We start from the raw sequence: 22,565 nt of genomic DNA on the forward strand, positions 1-22,565 counted from the left end.
GAATGAAAAATTCTTTGAACAAACTTTGGAAGCCCTTCACCCAAGGAACAATCCTGCCAAGTTTGGTTGAAATTGGACTAGTGGTTTTTCACAAGAAGATTTTTTAAGTTCACTATATAATCTATATAACACACACACAAACACACACACTAACACACACACACACAGGTGAATCGCTATATGCCACCGCATCGCAGATGCTGCGGTGGCATAAAAACATATTATGCATGTTTATTAATCAGAGCATCGAATTGATAAATATTTACTGTTGGTAATTTAACACTGACGTTTACAGTACTTGATAATACAGTACTGTATAGAATCTACAGCACTTTAAGTATGCTTTAAAATACAGAAGAATATATTAATCGCCAACATACATCGGTGCCTTTATACAGAATAAATTTACGTTGTTTTGATCTTAGACTTAGTCTAGGCCCTTTTGTAGGGGTTTACCAATTGCAGGCAGATCTAAATTTATGTTGATTTAAGAATAATCTAATCAGTCGCAAGTTAAATTAATATTCTTCATCATAATTCATTTAGAATATGTTTCTATAATTCATTTAGAATATGTGAGCAATAAAATTATATATGTCCAAAATATGCTACGTCATGGAATAAGAAAGTTTTTTAGATTTAGTACGTATTGTCTTTTATTGATTAATTAACACGCTTGAGTATTGCTGAGAGAATAGCTCAGTGGATAATGCAGTGGCCTCACATACAAACAAATCGAGTTCGTATCCTGGCTGATGCTAAATTTTTTATATTCATTTTTTTGTCATTCATAGGATCTGAAATCCCTCTACTCAGATTATTTTGGGAGAACACCTATCAACTCACAAAACAGATTTTTCGAGAGATACTGACTATGATTATTCAGACGTGGAAAAATGTGACACTAGCAACGACGGCACTGCGGGACCACGTACAGGTAATGATAGGAAAAGAACAATAATGTAAAAATACACTTATAACTGATTGAAACAAATATATGCCATGCTTGAATTTTTTCCAAGCTTATTTTTATAAGATTCAATACACTAAAGAAATGAAAAGAATGCATGTGATTTCTATTCGGACGATATCATGATTCCTATGACCGTGATTACAAAAAATTGTTGTTTTAAAAACTTCTAAAGGGCTTGGGTTCCATCTAACCCACATAAAAAAGTGCCTACCAAATTTTGAAAAAAAAAAAATAGCTTAACCAAATCAAATCGCGTTTGTTTTTTATGTAGACCTATCCTAAAACCTGTACAAATATTAGGGCCGCTTAAAGATTTTTTGATGATTTTTCCAACAAAAATATCACTTTCAACACCCTGGTTATAAATAAACTGGCTTTTTTGTGATTTTTTTGCATGTTTTATCCTAAAAAATAGGTATGAGCCACCACACTGTGCCATTTTCATCATTGGCATCAAGTGTTCAAATAAATAAAAACAAACATGAAAATGTATGTTTGCAAGTGGCACACGTGGTGGCTTCATATCTAAATTTTGAAACTTAAGGCACAATCATAATTGAAAAAATATGTTTAAAAAAAATTCAAATTTCAAATAAACAATTATGTCATAACATGTTGTATCAATAAAATAAATTAACAAATATTTATAATAGATAATCATTTCAGCAATGTCTGGGTTGTTGAGAAAAAAACTATTAGACCCTTAATGTTTTATCTGTTAAATATAATTTCCCAACAACAAGGACGAAACGATATTTTCGAAACGGTTTGAGTAGAATACCGCTGTTGCCCAACGATAAATGTTTGGTAAACAACGACAACCACTACAACAAGGTAGATTTAAAATTGTTTTATTAATATTCTTAACATACCCAAAATAAAATATTTCACATTATTAAACATAGATCTATATAATATTTTAAATACTGTACCTACTTTATTTGAGAATAGTCATATTCTTAGTAACATTAAATAAATAAACGATCGACTAGCAGCAGCGGTGCAATCAAAAGTGTAAGAGACTCCAAACTTGAATGGTTCAATCGCTTAAATGGATATGTATGTGAACAAATTTTTTGAAAATGAATTTAACAAATGTAATTAAAGTTTATGAAAAATAATGAAAACGGTATTTGAAACTATGTGCTATAAATGAATATTTTAAAACAATAAACAGAGACCGTCTTGCAGGTAATTTCCTATTTTTAAGCTCATTGCGTACGATCGATATTCGAAATACTTGATTATTTGGCGTCCACTTTATAAATTCCGCTGTAAGGCGCAGTGGATGAGACATCTGCTTTTTGACGGAAGCGGCCCGAGTTCGAATCCCACTTCTGATGAATTTTTTTTTTTATTAGTTTTTTTTTTCTTACAGATATGGGTCAAGCATTTACATCTGCACAATTTCAATAGAAAAGCAAATCGTCGAGACAGAAACCCGTACCGCAAATATTCAAAATTTTTAAAAAAAAATTTTTTAATTCTTGCCCCCCGATAGGTTTTGTTTCTATGGGAGAAAACCCAATTTTATAGAAAAATTGGAAAACCAAAAATCAGGTTCCCGTAAAGGTTTTTATGGGGGGGGTTGTGCTGGCGTGCAACTCGTTTTCCCCCGTCTTTAAAACGAAAGATTCCCCACCCACCCGGAAGGGGGCACCCTTACAACCATCAATATATTTAAGAATTTAAAAAAAATAAAAAGGGAAATTACATGGTTTTAAAAATTTCGTTTTTTTTAATGTTGGATTTTCTTAAAACCCAAAAAGTATTTAACCAAAGGGCTTTAGGCAACCCTTCCAAAAAAATAAAATGGTCTTAAAACATCATATTTACTGTGTGTTTTGGTTTTTAAAAATTTTTTGTAAATGGGATTGCAGTTTTTTAATTTTTAAATATGAAAAGGGATGTATAGCTTAAATTTAAAAATTTAAAAAATTTTCTTTTTGTTTTAGTATTTTTAAAAAATTTTGTTAAAAACAATTTTCTTTTTGGGATCGCAAATGGGGAAACAATGAGGGCAAAAAGCCCGGGTTTTTAAAAATTTTTTAATTTGAATTGAAAAGAAAATTTAAATTTAAATTTAAAAAAACCCAAATTTGTTTAAAAATTTTTGGAACAATTAAAATTTGGGCCCGGCCCAAAAGTGTTCTTTCTCCTATTCCAAAAAAGTGAGCGCCCCTTGGTTTAAAATTTGTTTTTTTAAACTCAAAAAACTTACTTATAATTAAAAATTCCCTTTGGGGCCAAATTTTATACCATTTTACTTTAAAAGGGAAGTTTAAAATTTTTCCCCCAAAACGAAGCCAAAAGCCGCTGTTTTGTGTGCAAAAAAGGGGCCCGGCCAAAGGGGTTGGGGGCCTTCCGCCCGAAGGGGGCTTTTCAGTCTTCTTGACCACAACTACTAGTACTGTACCAGGCAAGACGCCAAGGTGGTTGTCCAGTCCATATTTCTGATGGGACTCTGACCTCAAGCTTTTTTTCAAAACATACAAACGCTGACAAGTACCTCTTTGCTATATCGGGTCTTCAATATTTAATCATACTTCAAAAAAATGAGAAACCGCTTGCCTAAATCGAACGAATACAATCATTAATTTGTGGCATTAGAACGAACGTGATGTATCCATCTTTTACTTGGGCTTACCATAAACAGTTTGATGATTTTTGCAGTCATTTTGCTTCAACACATTAAAGCAAACGCCTTAAAAAGGTCTCAGAACAACCGGGTTGGACTTTTTCTTTGTTTAAGCTTACTCTGGAATGTCCAATAAACTCGCCTGTCTACAATATTTGGCCCTTAACAAGTCAAGCGTTCGCGCGCAATTGAGGACCGTTCGTCTAATATATGAGAACATTTGTTCCGCTATAATCTTGGAAATTGAAACTGTCCCAAAGGTCAACTCTCATTCAGAACCACACACGCCAACTTGCAAAAGACACTTTTCAACGCTGATACCAACCAACTATCTATGGGTTCTTGACGGAACATATATTTATATCAATAAGTAAATAACTTCAAGTTCCAGAGGCGTTCATTTAGCATGCACCAAAGCGGCCGGGCATTGGTTAAACCTATGGTTGTTGTTACGCAAACAACGGGTACTTTGTAACTATATGTTGGGGCCCTTCCTTGCAGATTGGCAAAAACAACGATGCGGGCTTATACTGAACCATATGCTACGTGCCAAAATTTAAAACTTCCGGGGAGTTTTTACGGAAGGCAGATATTCTGGTAGTTGCATCGTGGCTTCCGGGATTCGCTGACTCTCCTCACTGACCTTGGAATCAATGCTGAAATGCCTGCCCTTGAATTCAGCAAAAAGGACAAAAGCACTATGACGAGGAAGCTAATCCAGTCGGCTAAAGTTACAAAGTTATGTTTAAAAGGGGACATCGTGCATCATAAATACTTTTTTGTCATTCTTTATAAATGTAGGGACAAGTTTTAAATAATGCTTTAATAATGAAATTTTAGAGTATGTTTCAAAATTAGATAATTTACAACTAGAAATAGCGCTGGAAAATGTGTTGTAATATATCGTAAAGTACAACATAAGATATCAAAGTAGTATTGTTGCTTGGTAAAAAACTTATGCACTATGTAATTAAGACGAATTGGCAACTGTGTTTTGGGGTAGGCAAAATCATTGGGTTTGTGTATAGAAGAAAATGAGTATTTTATGGAATATGTAACATGGTATTTTTTTTTAGGAATAATTGATAGCATGAATTGATGGGCCTTTAATATATTTAATCGGGTTTCGTAGAATATAAATATTTGTTTAGGCAAATGAAAACATTTGATGCAGTAACTATATGCTACGTTTTTTTTAAATTAGTCTGGCTTTGATAAAAAGCTAAAATGTAATAATACAATAACTTATAAATAATATTCAAAACACTTTGTTTTCTTAAAAAGCCAGGGTGAACAATGGGTTATTATACATATCTAATAGGATACAAAAAGGTGTTACTCATTGATTTTATGCGTAAATCAAAATAAAGTTTTCTCAGCTGTATATTGCTTAGTACGTATTTACGTTTTTGGGACGATTCATGTTGTCAAATTATCATTATTAAAAATAATAATACAAATACCGGAATACAATAATCATGTCATCAAAATTAACAGTGTCTTTCTTAAGAGTTGGACGAAATATATAAGTTATGTTTCATAGAAAGAAAAGTATTGACCTAGTGCTTGAACTAACAACCCATAAGTTTCAAAAAAAATGACAGTATTTTCTAGCCTATTTAAAAACTATTTAAAATTTAGTTTTTTGTTAAAAAGGGTTTTTTACCTTAAAAAAAAAGAATATGGGGTAAGTTTTTGGGGTTTATTTGTAATTTTTACCCCCTTTTTGATTTTCAGGTACGATGGGTTTTTTGGGGGCGGCCAAAAAGCTCGAATCAAAAGGGTTAAAATTTCTTGACAGTATTCCATGCAGCCAGGTGCCTTCATTTTGGGGACTTTTTTAGGTTGTATGTTTCTATTAAAGTATAAATCCTTCCTGCCCCCGAGTTTTCCCCCTTAACAAGGGGAAAACGCAAATTTTTCCCCAAAAAATTTTTTTTGGCTGAACAAACCCAAAATTTCAAGAGTATGGGAAAAAGCGTTTGGCCCAAAGGGGGTTTAAAATATAACGGGGAGGATGTACCCTTTCCCGACTTCAGAGGAAAACTAACCCACCTTACGCTTGGTTTTTATCGGGTTTAAATTGCGGGCCCGTTTTCTCCAGGAGGGATTTACTGGGGGATATGACTCATGTCCTGGGAGATGACACTCACCCACTGACAGACGGGTTTCAGATCGTCACACAAGCGGGAGAAAGATAAACCAGGGTACGGCCCGTGATACGGGCCCGTAGAAGGGTTTGGATGCCGTTTCCGTGCTGGGCAAAGGTTTTTGGGAAAGGGCGCGGCCCTGTTTCGCCAAAGGTCGGGTTTTTCTTTTGCAGGGATCAAAAAAGCACGCGGTTCGGTTTAAGGGGCTGGGGGAGTCCCTCTGAAGGTGGCTACCTTCCAAAACGAATTTCCCGTTCTGCCCGGGGATTAAACTTTGCAAAAAATAAAAACAAAAGACAAAGGTTTTACAATTGTAAAATTAATAAATGATTCTTTATCTTTTATCATTTTTCGGCTTTTTTAAAAAAAAAAAAAAACGCTGGTTAAGATAATCGACATCAGTAACTTAATCAATAAGAATATTTGGTAATTATAATACAATATAACAATGTTGTATTTATTATTCCTGTAGGTAACATTTATTGACTTTGTAAAAGAACTATTTTTTTCCAGAACAGTCAATAGCTTACAAGTTATTCATATAATTATGAACAAATTAAAATAAATTATTCAATTTCTCCTCTACACAGTGTAAGATGAAGGTATCAAAAATGAGTATTGAATCCGCGTCACTCGCTGATTGAATAATCAAAAAATTACTGCGAGCTGTACAATCAGTGCGGGTGTGCGTGAACAACTTTTTTTTTTGGTTATAGATTAAATAAAAAAGATTTATTTTTTCGTCTGAGTGATAAATGGAACAAATTTTCAATCAACATGAGGGGGGATCATCATTCAAATATTCTCCATCGCCAGTCCGGCCCGTGAAAATATATAGAATCTTATCATATTTCCTGAAAATATTTCTAATTTCACTCAAACGAAAAAATGTCCCTCCTAATTATATAGCTGTAAAAGAGAAGGTAAATAAAATACATGTAATAAAAATGGCGGAGACCTGTTTTGAAAAAAAAAATGAAATAAACATGTACAAACTCAAAAAGAAAAGTGAAATTGAAAATACATGATTTTTTTGAAAAAAATTCACTACTTTTGTTATGCTTTAATTATCGTCAGATAATAGGTCGCGAAATGAAACGAGCTTCATTTACATAAATATGTGTAATATTGAAATTAAAAAAGTAATATAAATAGGTATTTATGTTTATTAAGAATCTATATTTTATTTCTCAGTTATCTAAAATAAAGAATTCAAACGGCGCTATGAAACGTCAAAATTTGCGGATTATTTTCCCGCGTCGATGACGTCGCGCTAACAATGTACATAATACATACATGTTTCTCAGGCTTAGAAACAACGTCATATATGATAATAATGAAATATAAATAGCTGATTTTAAAATAAGATTGTTCAAATCTGAATAACTGTAAGTTTCAACACTTTTCGAGGTTGGGCCAAATTTGATGGTTAGTGAACCAAGCCCTTTATGTTTTACTTAGGATATCCTTTTTATTGGAACGTGATCTATAAATGAGTGCATAAGGCGTAGTGTTGCCACACGTGATTCGGACGAAAAGTTTGTCCATCTTACGTTTATCCTGGTATTTTTCTTATTTTGTTGCAAAATATTTACAATGATATAAGGGACAAGAGGTTTAATATACATGTATACTCTAAACTACCATCTTACACAATCAGATTTACATCAGTACTAGGGATATACTACTAAACTACTACAACCACTTCTTGTCAACTCATATAGTATCGGTACAAATACCAGTACTGTTGCACCAGTATGTTTGGTTTGATACCAGAGCTTTAACATTTAAGGGATTTTACTATCATTTTACCATGTCTGTACACAGTTAAAGCTACAGTCTCACTTACATCCCGGCAGAGCCCCGGTAGACGTCCGGGGTAATCCGGGAACGATCGGGGTACGACCGGGAACAACCGGGGTACATCCGTAACTCTGCCGGCAACGTCCTGGATGATCCGGGATGATTCGGGAACATCCGGCATTCGACCTCGGATGAAATGAAATATTTAATATCACCGGGGTTGTCCGGGATGATCCGGGAAGGTATAGCTTTGCCGGCTTCATCCTTAGCTCTGCCGGGAACGACCGGGGTTATACCGGGAAAGCACCGTAGCTCTGCCGGCACAAACCGGGGATGATCCGGGGTATGATATAGCCGGTAGAGCTACGGTAGAGCCCCGGTATATGCCGGCAGAGCCCCGGTAACTACAGGCAAAGCCCCGGAGGATAAAGGTAGAGCTACGGTTGATCCCGGTAGAGCCCCGGCATAGCCCGGATCATTTCAAAAGAAAAACGACAATTTGCGATGATTGCATTTGTTTGTATTAAAAGCCTTCCCATTTCCCTTATATCCAGTATGGCATAAGGATTTTTCAGATTAATATTCTGGAAAAATAGATATCATATTAAACAAGCAAATTCGTTGAATTTATATCCCCCGCCGAGTACTGGTTATTATTAACACAACAACTGAAGACATAAGGCTTTATTTATATATTAATCATGGCATAAACAGTAATATTCTTTCAACTTGATAAATATTCAGGGCAATAACAGAGCCATAACTTTGTGTTAAATAGTAAAATCTGGAAATGCCAATGAGATGTATGCATACTACATAACTAATCAAGGGCCATAAATCTGAGTTATAAGTATCTGACTGGAACAAGGCGACTATATGAACATCTCCTCTTAGTATCCCATAAAGTTTCATTGAATTCCAGCCAGTAGTAGCAGAGAAGTAGCGAGGAAACAAATATTTTTCTATATGGATACTGCATAACTAATCAAGGGCCATAACTCCGAGTTAAAGTGTCTGACCGGAACAAGCCTACGATATGCGTGTCTCCTCTTGGTATTGAAGGTTCCCATAAAGTTTCGTTGAATTCCAGCCAGTAGTTGCAGAGAAGTAGTGCGGAAACGATTTTTACTCTATATGCATACTACATAACTAATCAAGGGCCATAACTCTTGAGTTAAAGGGTCTGACCGGAACAAGCCGACGATATGCGCATCTCCTCTTGATATTGATGATTCCCATAAAGTTTTGTTAAATTCCAGCCAGTAGTTGCAGAGAACTACTCTGGAAACGATTTTTACTCTATATACATACTACATAACTAATCAAGGGCCATAACTCTGAGTTAAAGTGTCTGACCGGAACAAGCCGACGATACGGCATCTCCTCTACGGACGGACGTTCTCACAGGACAGTAATTATGTGGCTACTCTATTGTTCTCTCTATTGTTCTTTTTAGCCACACAAAAGAAAATAGCCACATAAAAGCATTACGGAATGAATGACATCAAAGAGAAAGAACAGTTACCTATTGTCCCTCTAGCCACATAATTACTCTCCCGTGAGTGCGGAAGGACGGACGGACGGACAACGCCAAAACTATATCCCCCTCCCGATTCCATCGGCAGGGGATAATAAAAATTATGTATCAATGTTATCATTTTCGGGCGTTTTCAATCCACCGGGGTTCTACCGGGGCTCTGCCTCTATCGTCCTGGGCTCTGCCGGTGCTCTGCCTGGATCGACCTGGGCTCTGCCTGGGTCAACCGGGGCTCCTCCGGCGTCATCCGGGAACGACCGGGGAAGCACCGGCATGATCTGTAGCTTCACCTGGGCTCTGCCTGGATGATCCGGAGCGCATCCTGGGTGGTAAGTAGGGAACTACAGTAGTGCTGCCGGGGTAAGTGTAACCGCAACAATAATTTCATCCCGGATCTTCCCGGTTACTTACCGGGATGGTCCTGGGCTCTGCCGGGAGTAAGTGAGACCGAGGCTTAAAATATCAGTCTTTTAACTTGGTCTTACTATTTTCTCTAAAGTTAAGACTTAATTTGAGTATAGATTGTGTAATAGATTACTTATTGGACTATATTTTAACAAGCATGCGTTATATTTTAGGGCAAAATAAACAGTTAACCTGGTTACGTTATTTATTATTTTATGTGGAGCGATAAGACAGGACATACCGTATGCAAGTACCAGGTACTGCTGATTCAGGAAATCTTCATTACTAAGATTTTACTTCTAGTTATTAGGCAATCTGAACTGATTTTTGACACTCTTATCTGTTTTCCCAAAGAAAAAATATATGTATCATGAACACTGTAGTATTGTTAAAAAGCACTTCAAATCGCAGCAGGTAATTAATGCTTTTCAATATTACAAATAATTTAAATTTTCTTTTGCGCGGTGTTTAGTTGATGCGGGATTTGCACATCTAAAGATAAAATTCCGGTAGCATGATTTAGAAACACTTCAACAGCTGGCCCATTTTACAGAGAAGTCATCTACAACCAACAGCCTGTATGTTACCCAAAGTTGTCATGGCGACAATGGAAACCCATTCTAGAGGAATTTTTCAAACCAATTATTGGTACAGTAAAAACTCTGAAAACCGGACCCTGTCCGGACTTGACCAAAAGTCTGGTTTTCAGAGGATTCCGGTTTTCAGAGGTTTTATACATTTATTGATAATTATGTTGTGTTTGAACAATGACTGTGTTCAATCATTTTGTATTTACTTTTCAACCCTTTTGTCCAAGTCATATTTTAATTTCTTTTTGCAATAAATGACTTCAGTAATTTTATTATGCATATTCTGAAAATCAGAAATTAAAACAACACATTGTCTGAAATATATCTTTTCAATTGACTTTTGAAATATGTAATTAATGGAATTTATTACAATTTTTGCATAAAATTATTATCCAAACAAAGATAACTTCAAGGTCAAAATTTTAAGCAAAACAGGAATCATTTAACAAAAGTTACCCAATTATTTTTGACATTTTATATAAAAAATACAACAAATTTTAAACATTTTGAAAAATCATACCTATACAGGGAAAAACACAATTATAATGAAAGAGCTTTAATTTAATTGCCAATAAGAAATTAACACAGGCTGACAAGTGTTTTCACACCTGCATAGATAAAAAGGAAATGATCGTTAATGGGCACTTGAACATGTCACCAGTTGAGGTTATGTTTAAATCTACATTAAAATACACAGAAAGTTGACACTTAAAATTGCTGTCCAGTTTTCAGAGGATTTTTTATGCAGGTTTAGCATTAGAAACCATAAGAAATCGTCCGGTTTTCGGAATTCAGAGGTTCCGGTATTCAGAGGATTTTTTTTCAATGAAAATCAGGAGAAAATAAGGGACTTATAAATTGGTCCGTTTTTCAGAGGATTCCGGTTTCCAGAGGGTCCGGTTTTCAGAGTTTTTACTGTATAAGGTAACCTATGTTTATCTTATTTAAATGAAAATGTTGAGAAACTCAGAAATCCAGACTCAGAAAATATCTTAAACATGAAAATTTAAGGGTTATTTTTTTTTAATCGTTTACAAGTAGCTTTATTTTCTTCTTTGATTTACTTTAACTTTATATCATGAAGAAAATGTAGATACTGTATAAATAGTCCTTAAAGAGTAATAAGCTATATCTGTTAAAATACTATATAAAATTAAGAAAAAAACATAAGGAAATGGTTCTGTATTCAAATATTAATAGAAATTTTTGATACATAAAATGTATCCACATGTATATTGTTCGTGATCAGCATAAAATGTTCCGGAACAAAATCTTATGCAGAGGGAATTTGCAACATATACCCAGCTAATACACTTTAACGTGAGATAAATTCTAAAACAATTTTTGTCTGGTTTAATTAGGTTTATATGTACGGATGGTCTTATTTAAAAAAATATTTTACGCACTTACATTTACAGTTTATGAAAATCAGTCACGTGACCAAGTTAACTGTCATGCTCTGTAAGAGCTGTCCAAGCTATTCCGTTCTTTTAACTCAAAGAGTTCTAAATGTACTCTGAATAATGTTTTTTTTTATTTATTAAAGCATATTAGGAAATAAGTTTGCAGCATTTTTCATTACGGATATTTATCATTTTTCTATTGATAGAAAATTCCTGCACTTCCGGTTCCAGTCGAACACACCGGGTGTGGTTATGACCAAATTAACACCTGAAGGCGAGGAATATTAGATTCAAGTCTTGAAAGAACACGGATTCCGGTTCAGTTCATGTGTCCGTCCAAGCGTTATTACACCCGTGGGAATGTCAGCAGTGTCGCGAAGTGTGTATGTGTTCGTCAGTCAAATACAATTAATCATTATATCAGTGATAAAGGTGCACTGTTATAACAGCTAAGTGCTGATTTGAAGTATCCAGAACTGTTGTTTGTTGTTTAAAAATACGGCCATTGATTCTGTCATAAAGAAAAATAGAACATTTTATCTAACTGTCTATGTTTTTTCGTCTATGTTTTTTTGTCTATGTAAGTATTAAACGCGAAACGTAGGCTTATATACTGTTGTTGATTTATTTCTTTTGGTATATATACTCAACATCACTAATTCCGCGTCATCATTTATCTCACGGTAATGGCATATTTTCATGTGACCAGTGTTATAATTGGTCAGAATTGACATATTTTATTCAAACACCTTAACAACAAAGGTTTTGTGCAAAATAATTTAAATCTATAGAATTTTACGTAAAACTGAACAACATTTTACAAACTTCTGCAAAAAACAACAATAGTCCATTAAAATTGTGCATATGTCTGAAACAATCATCATTTTCTAAATGTTCTTGTTTGTTGAAAAAATAAATTTTGAGTTTCAATGTAAAAATACTTTTAATATTTAAAATTATGCAAAATAACTTAAAGAAATTTTAACTGAAACATGAAAAAACTGAAATAAAACACCATTACCGCGAGGTAAATGATGACATACTGTTTTCAAAATGGCCGACACACTGTTTACATCTGACAAATTAAAACTAATTTTGATTGAATATATTGTTGTTTCCTTGTGTCATATAGCAGAAAAATGACTAAGTGATACAGTTTATGACAGTTTTTGTAGTGTAAGTTTATTGTTTGTGTTCTTTACTGTTTTAAAGTGTTAAGTACCGTGAACTAAGAGGAGCACAGTATACCTAAAAATTTGTCTGATTTAAATCTATGCGACCCGGGCATACTAAAACCCACCAACACACCTGTGCCTTCTGATTGTAGTCTGCAATATTGTTTTTCAAGCAGTATATAGTCTGAACATTTCCCGTAAAGATGATGAATAATTTTGTCCAAATAAAAGGTATATAGTGCCGTAATGGTTGAAAAAAAAAACAACCAATTATTTGCGCCATGAATGACTCGCTTATGGGTGTTGTTATAACGTTGCTAAGCAACGCTAAAAAATGCAATAAGCGGGAATCTTATAGTTTACATAACTTAATTACTAACTTTTTTACAGCTTAAACATACTAATGGAGTGAAGTTAAGATTTACATATAATTGCCGTTTAAAATTTTCCAATTAACAACGTTAAACGTCAATTCAATTTTTCGACGTCATTTGTTTTCAAAGTGATCAAATATATGACGTTCTTTAAATTGGTATATCTCAATAACTAACCCTTTGATTTGAAAACGGTTTTCACCATCATATTCAAAAAGAAATTCTCTACAATAATAAGTAAAAAACGAAATTTCGAAAAAAAATGTCATTAAGACCGGTTTTCTCGAGTCGTGCCTCATATGTATATGTAATCTTCAAGCAATAACAGTAATGACTTCGAACACAGTGGAGAATTTTTAGTTATCGTGATTAAAGTAATTGATGAATACGCTAAGCATAATTATTACAATTGTCTAAATACTCCCATGACTGTTGGAAAATTTTCACAAGTTGAATGATTAGCCACTAGATCAGCGCCAATTAGTCTGGCTTCGAATGGTAGGTGTGAAATTCTTTCAGTATTGCTTAATCGGGACCAAAACATTATTTCAAAAAATAGGAGGTGTTAAGATAATGCATTTTGAACAATACCTTTGTATTTCCATTAATTTATATATATATAAAAACGTGACAGCTGATCTACTTTGGATAATGAAAGGTATTGGAATAAAGGGTTGTGGAATAAATAAAGGGTTGTGGAATAATCAGGGTCGGACTGTACTTTCACTGTAATTCCAAACCTTTTAACCTTAAACCTGCTGGATTCGAAAGTGATCAGCTTTGCCACATATATTTAGCCATGCCAGCCTGTACATTTGTGCAGTCTGACAAAACTCTATAATGTGGGTTGCTCAACATTTTTATTTTGAAGTGACTGTTCCAAATCCAAAACTGGGCACATCTATTACACAGAATCAGCCAGTTTAATTATAAATCAATACATACCCCCATAAGAGTGATAGCCTCAGCTTTTGCCTCCTCTGTCTGTGGTAGATGTAGGTTCATCTCATCTCCATCAAAGTCAGCATTGAATGGATTACAGCAACACTCATTGAACCGGAATGTTCGGTGTGGCTTTACTTTTGCCTGAAATGAAAACAATACTCATTGACCCAGAATGTCCGGTGTGACATAACCTTTACTTGAAACAAAAAAAACAAACTAGAAATGTGTCCATAGGACACGGGTGCCCCCATACTCCACCGATTTGTCAATCTTATGTCTTCAGGACAAATATATTTTTTGGCTAAATGTGCCAAAGTTGAAAACTAAAAATCTTTTGTTTAGTAAAGGGCAAATACTACCAATACTGAATACAAGAAGACCACCAATGTGCATAAGTACACATGCTGACCAACATTCTTCTAGACTTTCAGGCCTACAGGTCAAATACTTTTTGAGTTACGTGCAACACAAGTTGAATATTGTAAATTTTTACTAAGTCAAGGGCAATAACTCTAAAAATGCTAAAAATATCTACCTGAAAATACCCAGGTGCACAACTACACAAGCTGAGCAACATTCCTGTAAGATTTTATGACTCTAGGGCAGAAAAGCTTTTAGAAGTCAAGGCCCCTGTGACCTTGACCTTTGACCCAGTGACCTAAAAATCTATAGGGACCATCTACTAACCATGACCAACCTAAATACCAAATATCAAGACTGTGGGTCAAAGGAATCATAAGTTATTGCACGGACAAGCTTTTAGAAGTCAAGGCCCCTGTGACCTTGACCTTTGACCCAGTGACCTAAAAATCTATAGGGACCATCTACTAACCATGACAAATCTAAATACCAAATATCAAGACTGTGGGTCAAAGGAATCATAAGTTATTGGGCGGACAAGCTTTTTGAAGTCAAGGCCCTTGTGACCTTGACCTTTGACCCAGTGACCTTAAAATCAATAGGGATCATCTACTAACCATGATCAATCTAAATACCAAATATCAAGACTGTGGGTTAAAAGAATTTTAAGTTATTGGGCGGACAAGCTTTTAGAAGTCAAGGTCCCTGTGACCTTGACCTTTAACCCAGTGACCTCAAAATCAATAGGGGTCATCTACTTACCATGATCAATCTAAATACCAAATATCAAGACTGTAGGTTTTAGGAATCTTAAGTTATTGGGCGGACAAGCTTTTTGAAGTCAAGGCCCCTGTGACCTTGACCTTTGACCCAGTGACCTCAAAATCAATAGGGATCATCTACTAACCATGACCAATGTAAATACCAAATTTGAAGACTGTGGGTCAAAGGAATCTTAAGTTATTGGGCGGACAAGGAAAAACCCACGGACGGCCAGACGGCCAGACTGGGTGACGGCCGGACGGACAAGCTGATTCCAGTATACACCCCCTTACAACTTCGTTGTGCGGGGGTGTAATAAAGTCTGTATGGGCAAAAGTGTAAAAAAAATCTATTTTTAGCACTGGTGACCTTGACCCAACTGGGTCTTACTCCATCCAAAGGAAGAATATCATGCAACTTATTTTCCTACCAAATATGAAATAAATCTGTCAATATATAAAGGCTGTATGGGCAAAAGTGTAAAAATCTATTTTTAGCACTGTTGACCTTGACTCAACTGACCCCTAACTCCATCCAAAGGAAGAATACCATGTAAGTTATCTTCCTACCAATTATAATAAAAATCTGTCAATAAATATAGGCTGTATGAGCAAAAGTGTAAAAATCTATTTTTAGCACTGGTGACCTTGACCCAACTGACCCCTACCTCCATCCAAATGAGAATACCTCAATTTTATGTTCCTACAAAATATATAAGACATCTGTCGATAGAATAAGGTTAATACACCTGTAAAAGTGTAAAAAATCTATTTTTGACATTGGTGACCTTGACCCAAATGACCCCTTACTAAAGGAAAAGGAAGAGGACCTCCCTTGGTATCACTTTTATAAACATGAAAGACATTAACTTAAAAATAAAGGCTGTAAGAGCAGAAATGTTTAGATTTATTTTTTTACACAAGTGACCTTGACCTAGAGACGCCTAACGCCACAAAAAATTAGAGGACCGTTAAAGGTATCCACCTACCAAATATGAAAGATATCATTAAATAAATTAAGTAATTAGGTGAAATTTTTTGATAAATCCAACTTGGCAGGATAGGTTAACCATACAAGGCCCTATTTTCAAAGTGATAAAAAGGGAAATTACTGGGAAAATGGATGGCACATTTATATAACTTGGCAATATCATGTACATTGTATTGATAAGTAAGTGCCAAAATTATTAAGCCATTAGTTCAGATAGAACATAAGATATATTGCCAACTTGCCGGTTTAGGTTAACCATTATTCATTTTCTATGTGCTGAAAAGAGCCATAAATTGGTGCAAATGGAAGCCATAGTTATGTAACTTGCCCAGATCATATACTTTGTATGGATTAGTAAGTGTGTAAATTATGAAGCCATTGGTACAGGTAGAACTTAAGAAAAATCCAACTTGCTGTTCTAGGTTAACCTCGTACGGACAGACGGACAGACAGACGGACGGACGGTTCAATTACTATATGCCAGGAGGCATAAAAATACTAAAAATATCCACACGAAAATACCCAGGTGCACAACTTCACATGCTAAGCAACATTCCTGTAAGGTTTCATGACTCTAGGTCAATTACTTTTTGAGCTACGTGTGACACAAAAAGAGAACGGACGGACGGCGGGATGGATGGAAGAACGGCCGGATGAACAAGGGTAAATCTAAACTATAGATATAAATCTAAACTATAGATCCCTATAGTGGGACCACAACAAAAGCTTAAATAATTTTACAAACAAAGGTAATTTGTAATTCTTTTTTTGTTTTTAGTGACATGAAGTAACTTAATATTGTCAAGTCTTTTTCATTAACAGTAACTTAATATTGTCAAGTCTTTTTCATTAACATCAAAATCATTTGCAGTCCGAGTTTTGGTAGAGAAGTAACAATAAAAGTCAAGGCAAGGCAAAAAGGCAATTGCAAATAATTATCTAAAGTATGTTTAATTATACTTACAAAGAATGCTTGAATACTGAGTTTATGCAGAGATGGTTGTCTGTTAAAGAGAACAATATCCCCATCCATCATGTGTCTCTCAACTGTGTCTCCAGTCTTCAACTCTTTTGCTATCTTTTCTCGGTTACCATACCGTAAAAATCTGTGATAAAAGGTGTTTTCCCTACTCATGAATCAGAATCTTGTAAGCTCCACTTTAGTCAAGCAAAACAAATATATTTCGTTTTTATATCTCTTTACTATTTAAGCTACATGCCTTCAGGTGAGTCAAAATATTTCAATAAAATCAAACTTTGAGAACAATGAACTAAAATGTAAGGAAAAGTAAAAAGTTTCAAGATGAAAGTAATATTTTACATATTATGTGATTAATGAATGATTTTTCAGTATTTATAACTTTATTTCTACTGCATTAAAGGGTATTTATGCATATTTTGACCACTTTATGGTAATTTTCGTGGTTTGTAAGTGTCATTGATAATGTGTAAATTGTTTCCTTTTGGTTACTTCACAATAGTACACATTCAAATACATTTTCAGAATTTTTATGAAAATGAACATGAATCTGGAGGCCTGCTGCTTTAAATTACTAAGCGTAGACTTTAAAACTACACTAGATAAGTTTTACAGAAATTTTTTTAAACCTGAAGAAAGAAAACTGCTTATTTGAAGTATACACTTATGCATATATTAAATTATTATTATAAAATGCTTTTTAGTGTGCTGTGAGTTTGCAAATACAAGAGGGCCATGATGGCCCTAGATCGCTCACCTGACCCATCAAACTCATCCAAACAATTACCTAGACAAGCATTCTGACCAATTTTTATGACAGGTGAGTCAAAAATGTGACCACTACAGTGTTAACAAGGATTATCCATATTTGAGCAGTGTGACCTAGTTTTTTACCCAGGTGACCCATATTCAAACTTGACCTAGAAATAATCAAAACAAACTTTCAGACCAATTTCCAGGATACTTGGATCAAAACAGTAGCAACTAGAGTATTAACAAGATTTTTCTATTTTTAGCTCCGGTGACCTACATGTGTAGTTTCACATGCGATTTCGAACTCATCCGAGCAATTACCTAGACAAGCATCCTGACCAAGTTTGATGATAATTGAGTCAAAAATGTGACCACTAGAGTGTTTACAAGGTTTTTCCATATTTGGGCGGTGTGACCTAGTTTTTCATCCGAGATGACCCATGTTTGAACTTGACTTAGAAATCATCAAAACAAACTTTCACACCAATTTAAAGGATATTTGGATCAAAACAGTAGCCACTAGAGTGTTAACAAGATTTTTCTGTTTTTAGCTCCTGTGACCTAGTTTTTCATCCGAGATGACCCATGTTCGAACTAATCCGAGCAATTACCTAGACAAGTTTCCTGACCAAGTTTGATGACAATAGTCAAAATTGTGACCACTAGATTGTTAACAATATTTTTCTATTTTTAGCTCCTGTGACCTAGTTTTTCATCAGAGAAGACCCATGTTCGAACTCATCCGAGCAAGTACCTAGACAAGCATCCTGATCAAGTTTGATGACACTTGTGTCAAAAATGTGACCGCTAGAGTGTTAACAAGATTTTTCTTTTTTTAGCTCCTGTGACCTAGTTTTTCATCCGAGATGACCCACGTTCGAACTCATCAAAGCTATCACCTAGATGACCATCCTGACCAAGTTTGATGATGATTGAGGCAAAAATGTGACCGCTAGAGTGTTAACAAGGTTTTTCTATTTTTTACTCCGGTGACCTAGTTTTTCATCCGAGATGACCCATGTTCGAACTCATTAGAGCTATCACCTAGACAAGCATCCTGACCAAGTTTGATGATGATTGAGGCAAAAATGTGACCGCTAGAGTGTTAATAAGGTTTTTCTATTTTTAGCTCCTGTGACCTAGTTTTTCATCCAGGATGACCCATGATCGAACATGACATACAAACCATCTAAACACCATTTCTGACTAATTTCCAGGATATTTGGAGCTAAACAGTATCCTCTACATGTTAGCATGGTTCTTCCATTTCTGGGCTGTGTAACCTAGTTTTTGACCACAGATGAACTATACTTGAACTTGAGCTAGAAATCATACAAACAACCTTTCCGACCTCAGGTGCCCTTCCTTGCATTATTTCAGGCATGAACGGGCACCCGAGTAGAACCACAGACATTCCGTAAGCTAGCTGGATAGCTTCCTCACATGATAGAATCCAAATTCCCTATCAGGATTCCAACCCACAGCGGTGAGGGGCAAGTGGTTTGAAGTCAACGACATATAGATGATATCATAGCTCTCAGTTTTTTATCAGAAAAGACATAATGACAAGAGGGCCATGATGGCTCTATATCGCTCACCTTAAGGAATAGATCTTAAAAGTATTTTTCTTTTTTAAAACAAGCAACAGGTTTATAAAATTCTTTAATGTCATTTAAAGGTTAGTGTCAAATGTAAAGTATTTTTGGCCAACAGCAACAGGAATGCTAACATGTGTATAGAAATACCTCTTTTTTTCTTTTCTTTAAAGTATAGGTTGCTAAAAAATACACTCCCTGTAGTGTGTTTACATCATGAAAATTTTAACAATGACATCATAATTAACAAGACGAAAAATTGGTCAAAGACAAAAATGGCTGGGTTGCATTTGTATACCAAATAACATGACTCATGAGGCTGTGATGTTACAAAAATGTACTACCGACCATTAATGTCGAACATTTAACTAATTTGGTGAACAGGAAGTGGATAAGCGATAGACCTGAACTTGGGACCACATGTTAATGCAGTCACAATACCAAATATCAAGAGGTTGTGATATGTAGTTGCTGAGAAAACTGTTACAAAAATTTCCTTCAATTTACAATTAATGCTGAAAATTTAACTAAGTCAGCAAACGGGAAGTGGATGACCCACATACATGTACCTGAAATCATATCCCATTGTATGTGACTACATTATACAGTTGATGCTGTATACCAAATATCAAGAGGCTGTGATAAGTAGTTGCTGAGAAAATTGTTACGAAAAATTCCTACCATTGACCATTATTATGAATTTAACTAAGTCAGTAAACATGAAGTGGATGAGTGACAGACCTGAAATCGAATCCCTTGGTATGGGACAATGTGTTAATACTTTATACTAAATATTATGAGGCCCTGATAAATAGTTGCTGAGAAAACTGTTACCAAAAATGGCCCAACCAATTCGCCTGCCTGCCGGAATCAAGTCTCAATACATGATGGTAAACAGTATTTTTTTTGCATATAATTATGTAAATTTTTTTCGAAAACCAGTATTATTGTCGTAACAGATATCCCATTAGTGTTTAAATATTAAAATATTTTTTGATAGTGTTTACTCAGGGGTATCATGTTGGGGGCAGGATCTAACCCCCAAGCATCTGTGGTTTATCATATTAGGACAGCCTTTCTACAAAAACTTCTTCCTGTTGACATGAGTGGCTCTATACACAGGTTTAATTGTAAAATTAAATCTTGTAAAATGTGATTAAAAAAAAACAACAACAAACAGCAGGGATCTCAGGAAGGTCAGAATTTCACGTGGCAGACTGTTTGGCCAAAATTTTCATAAGTCAGATCAGTTTTTTCTTGTGTTATTTTTCTACATGAATCATTTTCATGTTTTAAAAATTACTGTTTGGGAAGTCATTTTGAGTAGATTTTCAAGTTTAAATTGATAACTGTTAGGTAATTTTTAAATTATAAGCTTCTTGCTTAGTTAACAATATGATAAAGATAATTAAGTATTTCTAGCACCATGGATAATTACCATAATTATTGTTCCATTTTCACTTACATTTATTGAGGTCAATAACACATGTGTATATGTATAATTTTAGAAATCATAACACGGGAGGTGATATTTACATAAATACTGAATGTCATGCCTAAATACTTCATAAATAATTAACAAAATACCTGTTGCAACAAAGCACACCGATAATTGTATTCATCTTCACTTCTTTGTTTTGAAATACGAGTTTATGTTACAAAATTTCTCAATTTTCTTGTGCAAGGCCGCCATTTTGTCATACTACAAGGGGATAATCGTTCGTTATTAGCGTTCTAGACTTGTTTATAAAAACTTGACAATAAAATTATATAACAAGAGGGCCATGATGGCCCTGAGGTCGCTCACCTGTATATAGGCCCCCGGAGCGGGGCCAATTTAAACCCCAGGGCTTTTATTTGAGCAAACTTGGAAGACACCCATTAGAAGATGTTTCATGATGTTAAGTTTTTACTACACACATATAATGAAAAACAATGACCTCCGCCCCCCCCCCCCCTTTGACACGGCCAATTTAAACCCAAGGGCTTTTATTTGGACAAACTTGGTAGACACCAACAAAAAGATGTTTCCTGCTTAAAATCTAACCTCTAGCTCATTGGGTTTTTGAAAAGAAGATTTTTTAAATTTTTACTATACACATATAGTTAAAAACAATGACACCTCTGGGGCGGGGCCAGTTTTAACCCCAGGGCTTTTATTTGAACAAACTTTGTAGACACTTACTAGAAGATGTTTCATTCTTAATATCTAAACTCTAGCTATTTGGGTTTTTTCAAAGAAGATTTTTAAGTTTTTGCCATACACATATAAGGAAAATTATAACCTCCGGGGCGGGGCCAATTTTGACCCTAGGGCTTTTATTTGAACAAACTTTGTAGACACCCATTAGAACATGTTTCATGCTAAATATCTTAGCTCTAGCTCTTTGGGTTCTTTAAAAGAAGACTTTTTAAGTTTTTACTATATGCATATAGGGAAAATCAATGACCCCCTGGGGCAGGGCCAATTTTGACCCCAGGGCTTTTATTTGAACAAACTTGGTAGACACTCACTAGAAGATGTTTCATGCTTAATATCTAAACTCTAGCTATTTGGGTTTTTTCAAAGAAGATTTTTTAAGTTTTTGCTATACACATATAAGGAAAATCAATGACCCCCGGGGCGGGGCCAATTTTGACCCCAGAGCTTTTATTTGAACAAACTTTGTAGACACCCATTAGAACATGTGTCACGCTAAATATCTTAGCTCTAGCTCTTTGGGTTCTTTAAAAGAAGATTTTTTAAGATTTTACTATATGCATATAGGGAAAATCAATGACCCCCCGGGACGGGGCCAATTTTGACCCCAGGGCTTTTATTAGAACAAACTTGGTAGACACCCATTAGAAGATGTTTCATGCTAAATATCTTAGCTCTAGCTCTATGGGTTCTTTAAAAGAAGATTTTTTAAGTTTTTACTATATGCATATAGGGAAAATCAATGACCCCCTGGGGCGTGGCCAATTTTGACCCCAGGGCTTTTATTTGAACAAACTTGGTAGACACTCACTAGAAGATGTTTCATGCCAAATATCTAAGCTCTAGCTCTTTGGATTTTTTAAAAGAAGATATTTAAAGTTTTTTTCTTTTGGTTGCCATGGCAACCAGAGTTCTGCATGGAATTAAATTCTT

The 22,565-nt window shown here is 34.9% G+C and overlaps 1 protein-coding gene across 2 annotated transcripts in view; it reads right to left on the minus strand.

The window, feature by feature from the left end:
* LOC132739850 (DNA-directed RNA polymerase III subunit RPC1-like) overlaps positions 1-22,565 on the minus strand; it is a 150,938-nt gene that overhangs the window by 16,677 nt on the left and 111,696 nt on the right. For both annotated transcript variants that reach the window (XM_060727664.1, XM_060727663.1), the window contains exons 10-11: positions 17,070-17,211; positions 13,994-14,134 (exon numbers count right to left, since the gene is read on the minus strand). In XM_060727664.1, the coding sequence (XP_060583647.1) occupies positions 13,994-14,134; positions 17,070-17,211 (283 nt within the window). The remainder of the gene's footprint in view (positions 1-13,993; positions 14,135-17,069; positions 17,212-22,565) is intronic.

Source organism: Ruditapes philippinarum, unplaced genomic scaffold (assembly GCF_026571515.1).
Source record: "Ruditapes philippinarum isolate M1 unplaced genomic scaffold, ASM2657151v2 ctg1003_1_1_1_1, whole genome shotgun sequence".
Lineage (NCBI taxonomy): Eukaryota > Metazoa > Mollusca > Bivalvia > Venerida > Veneridae > Ruditapes > Ruditapes philippinarum.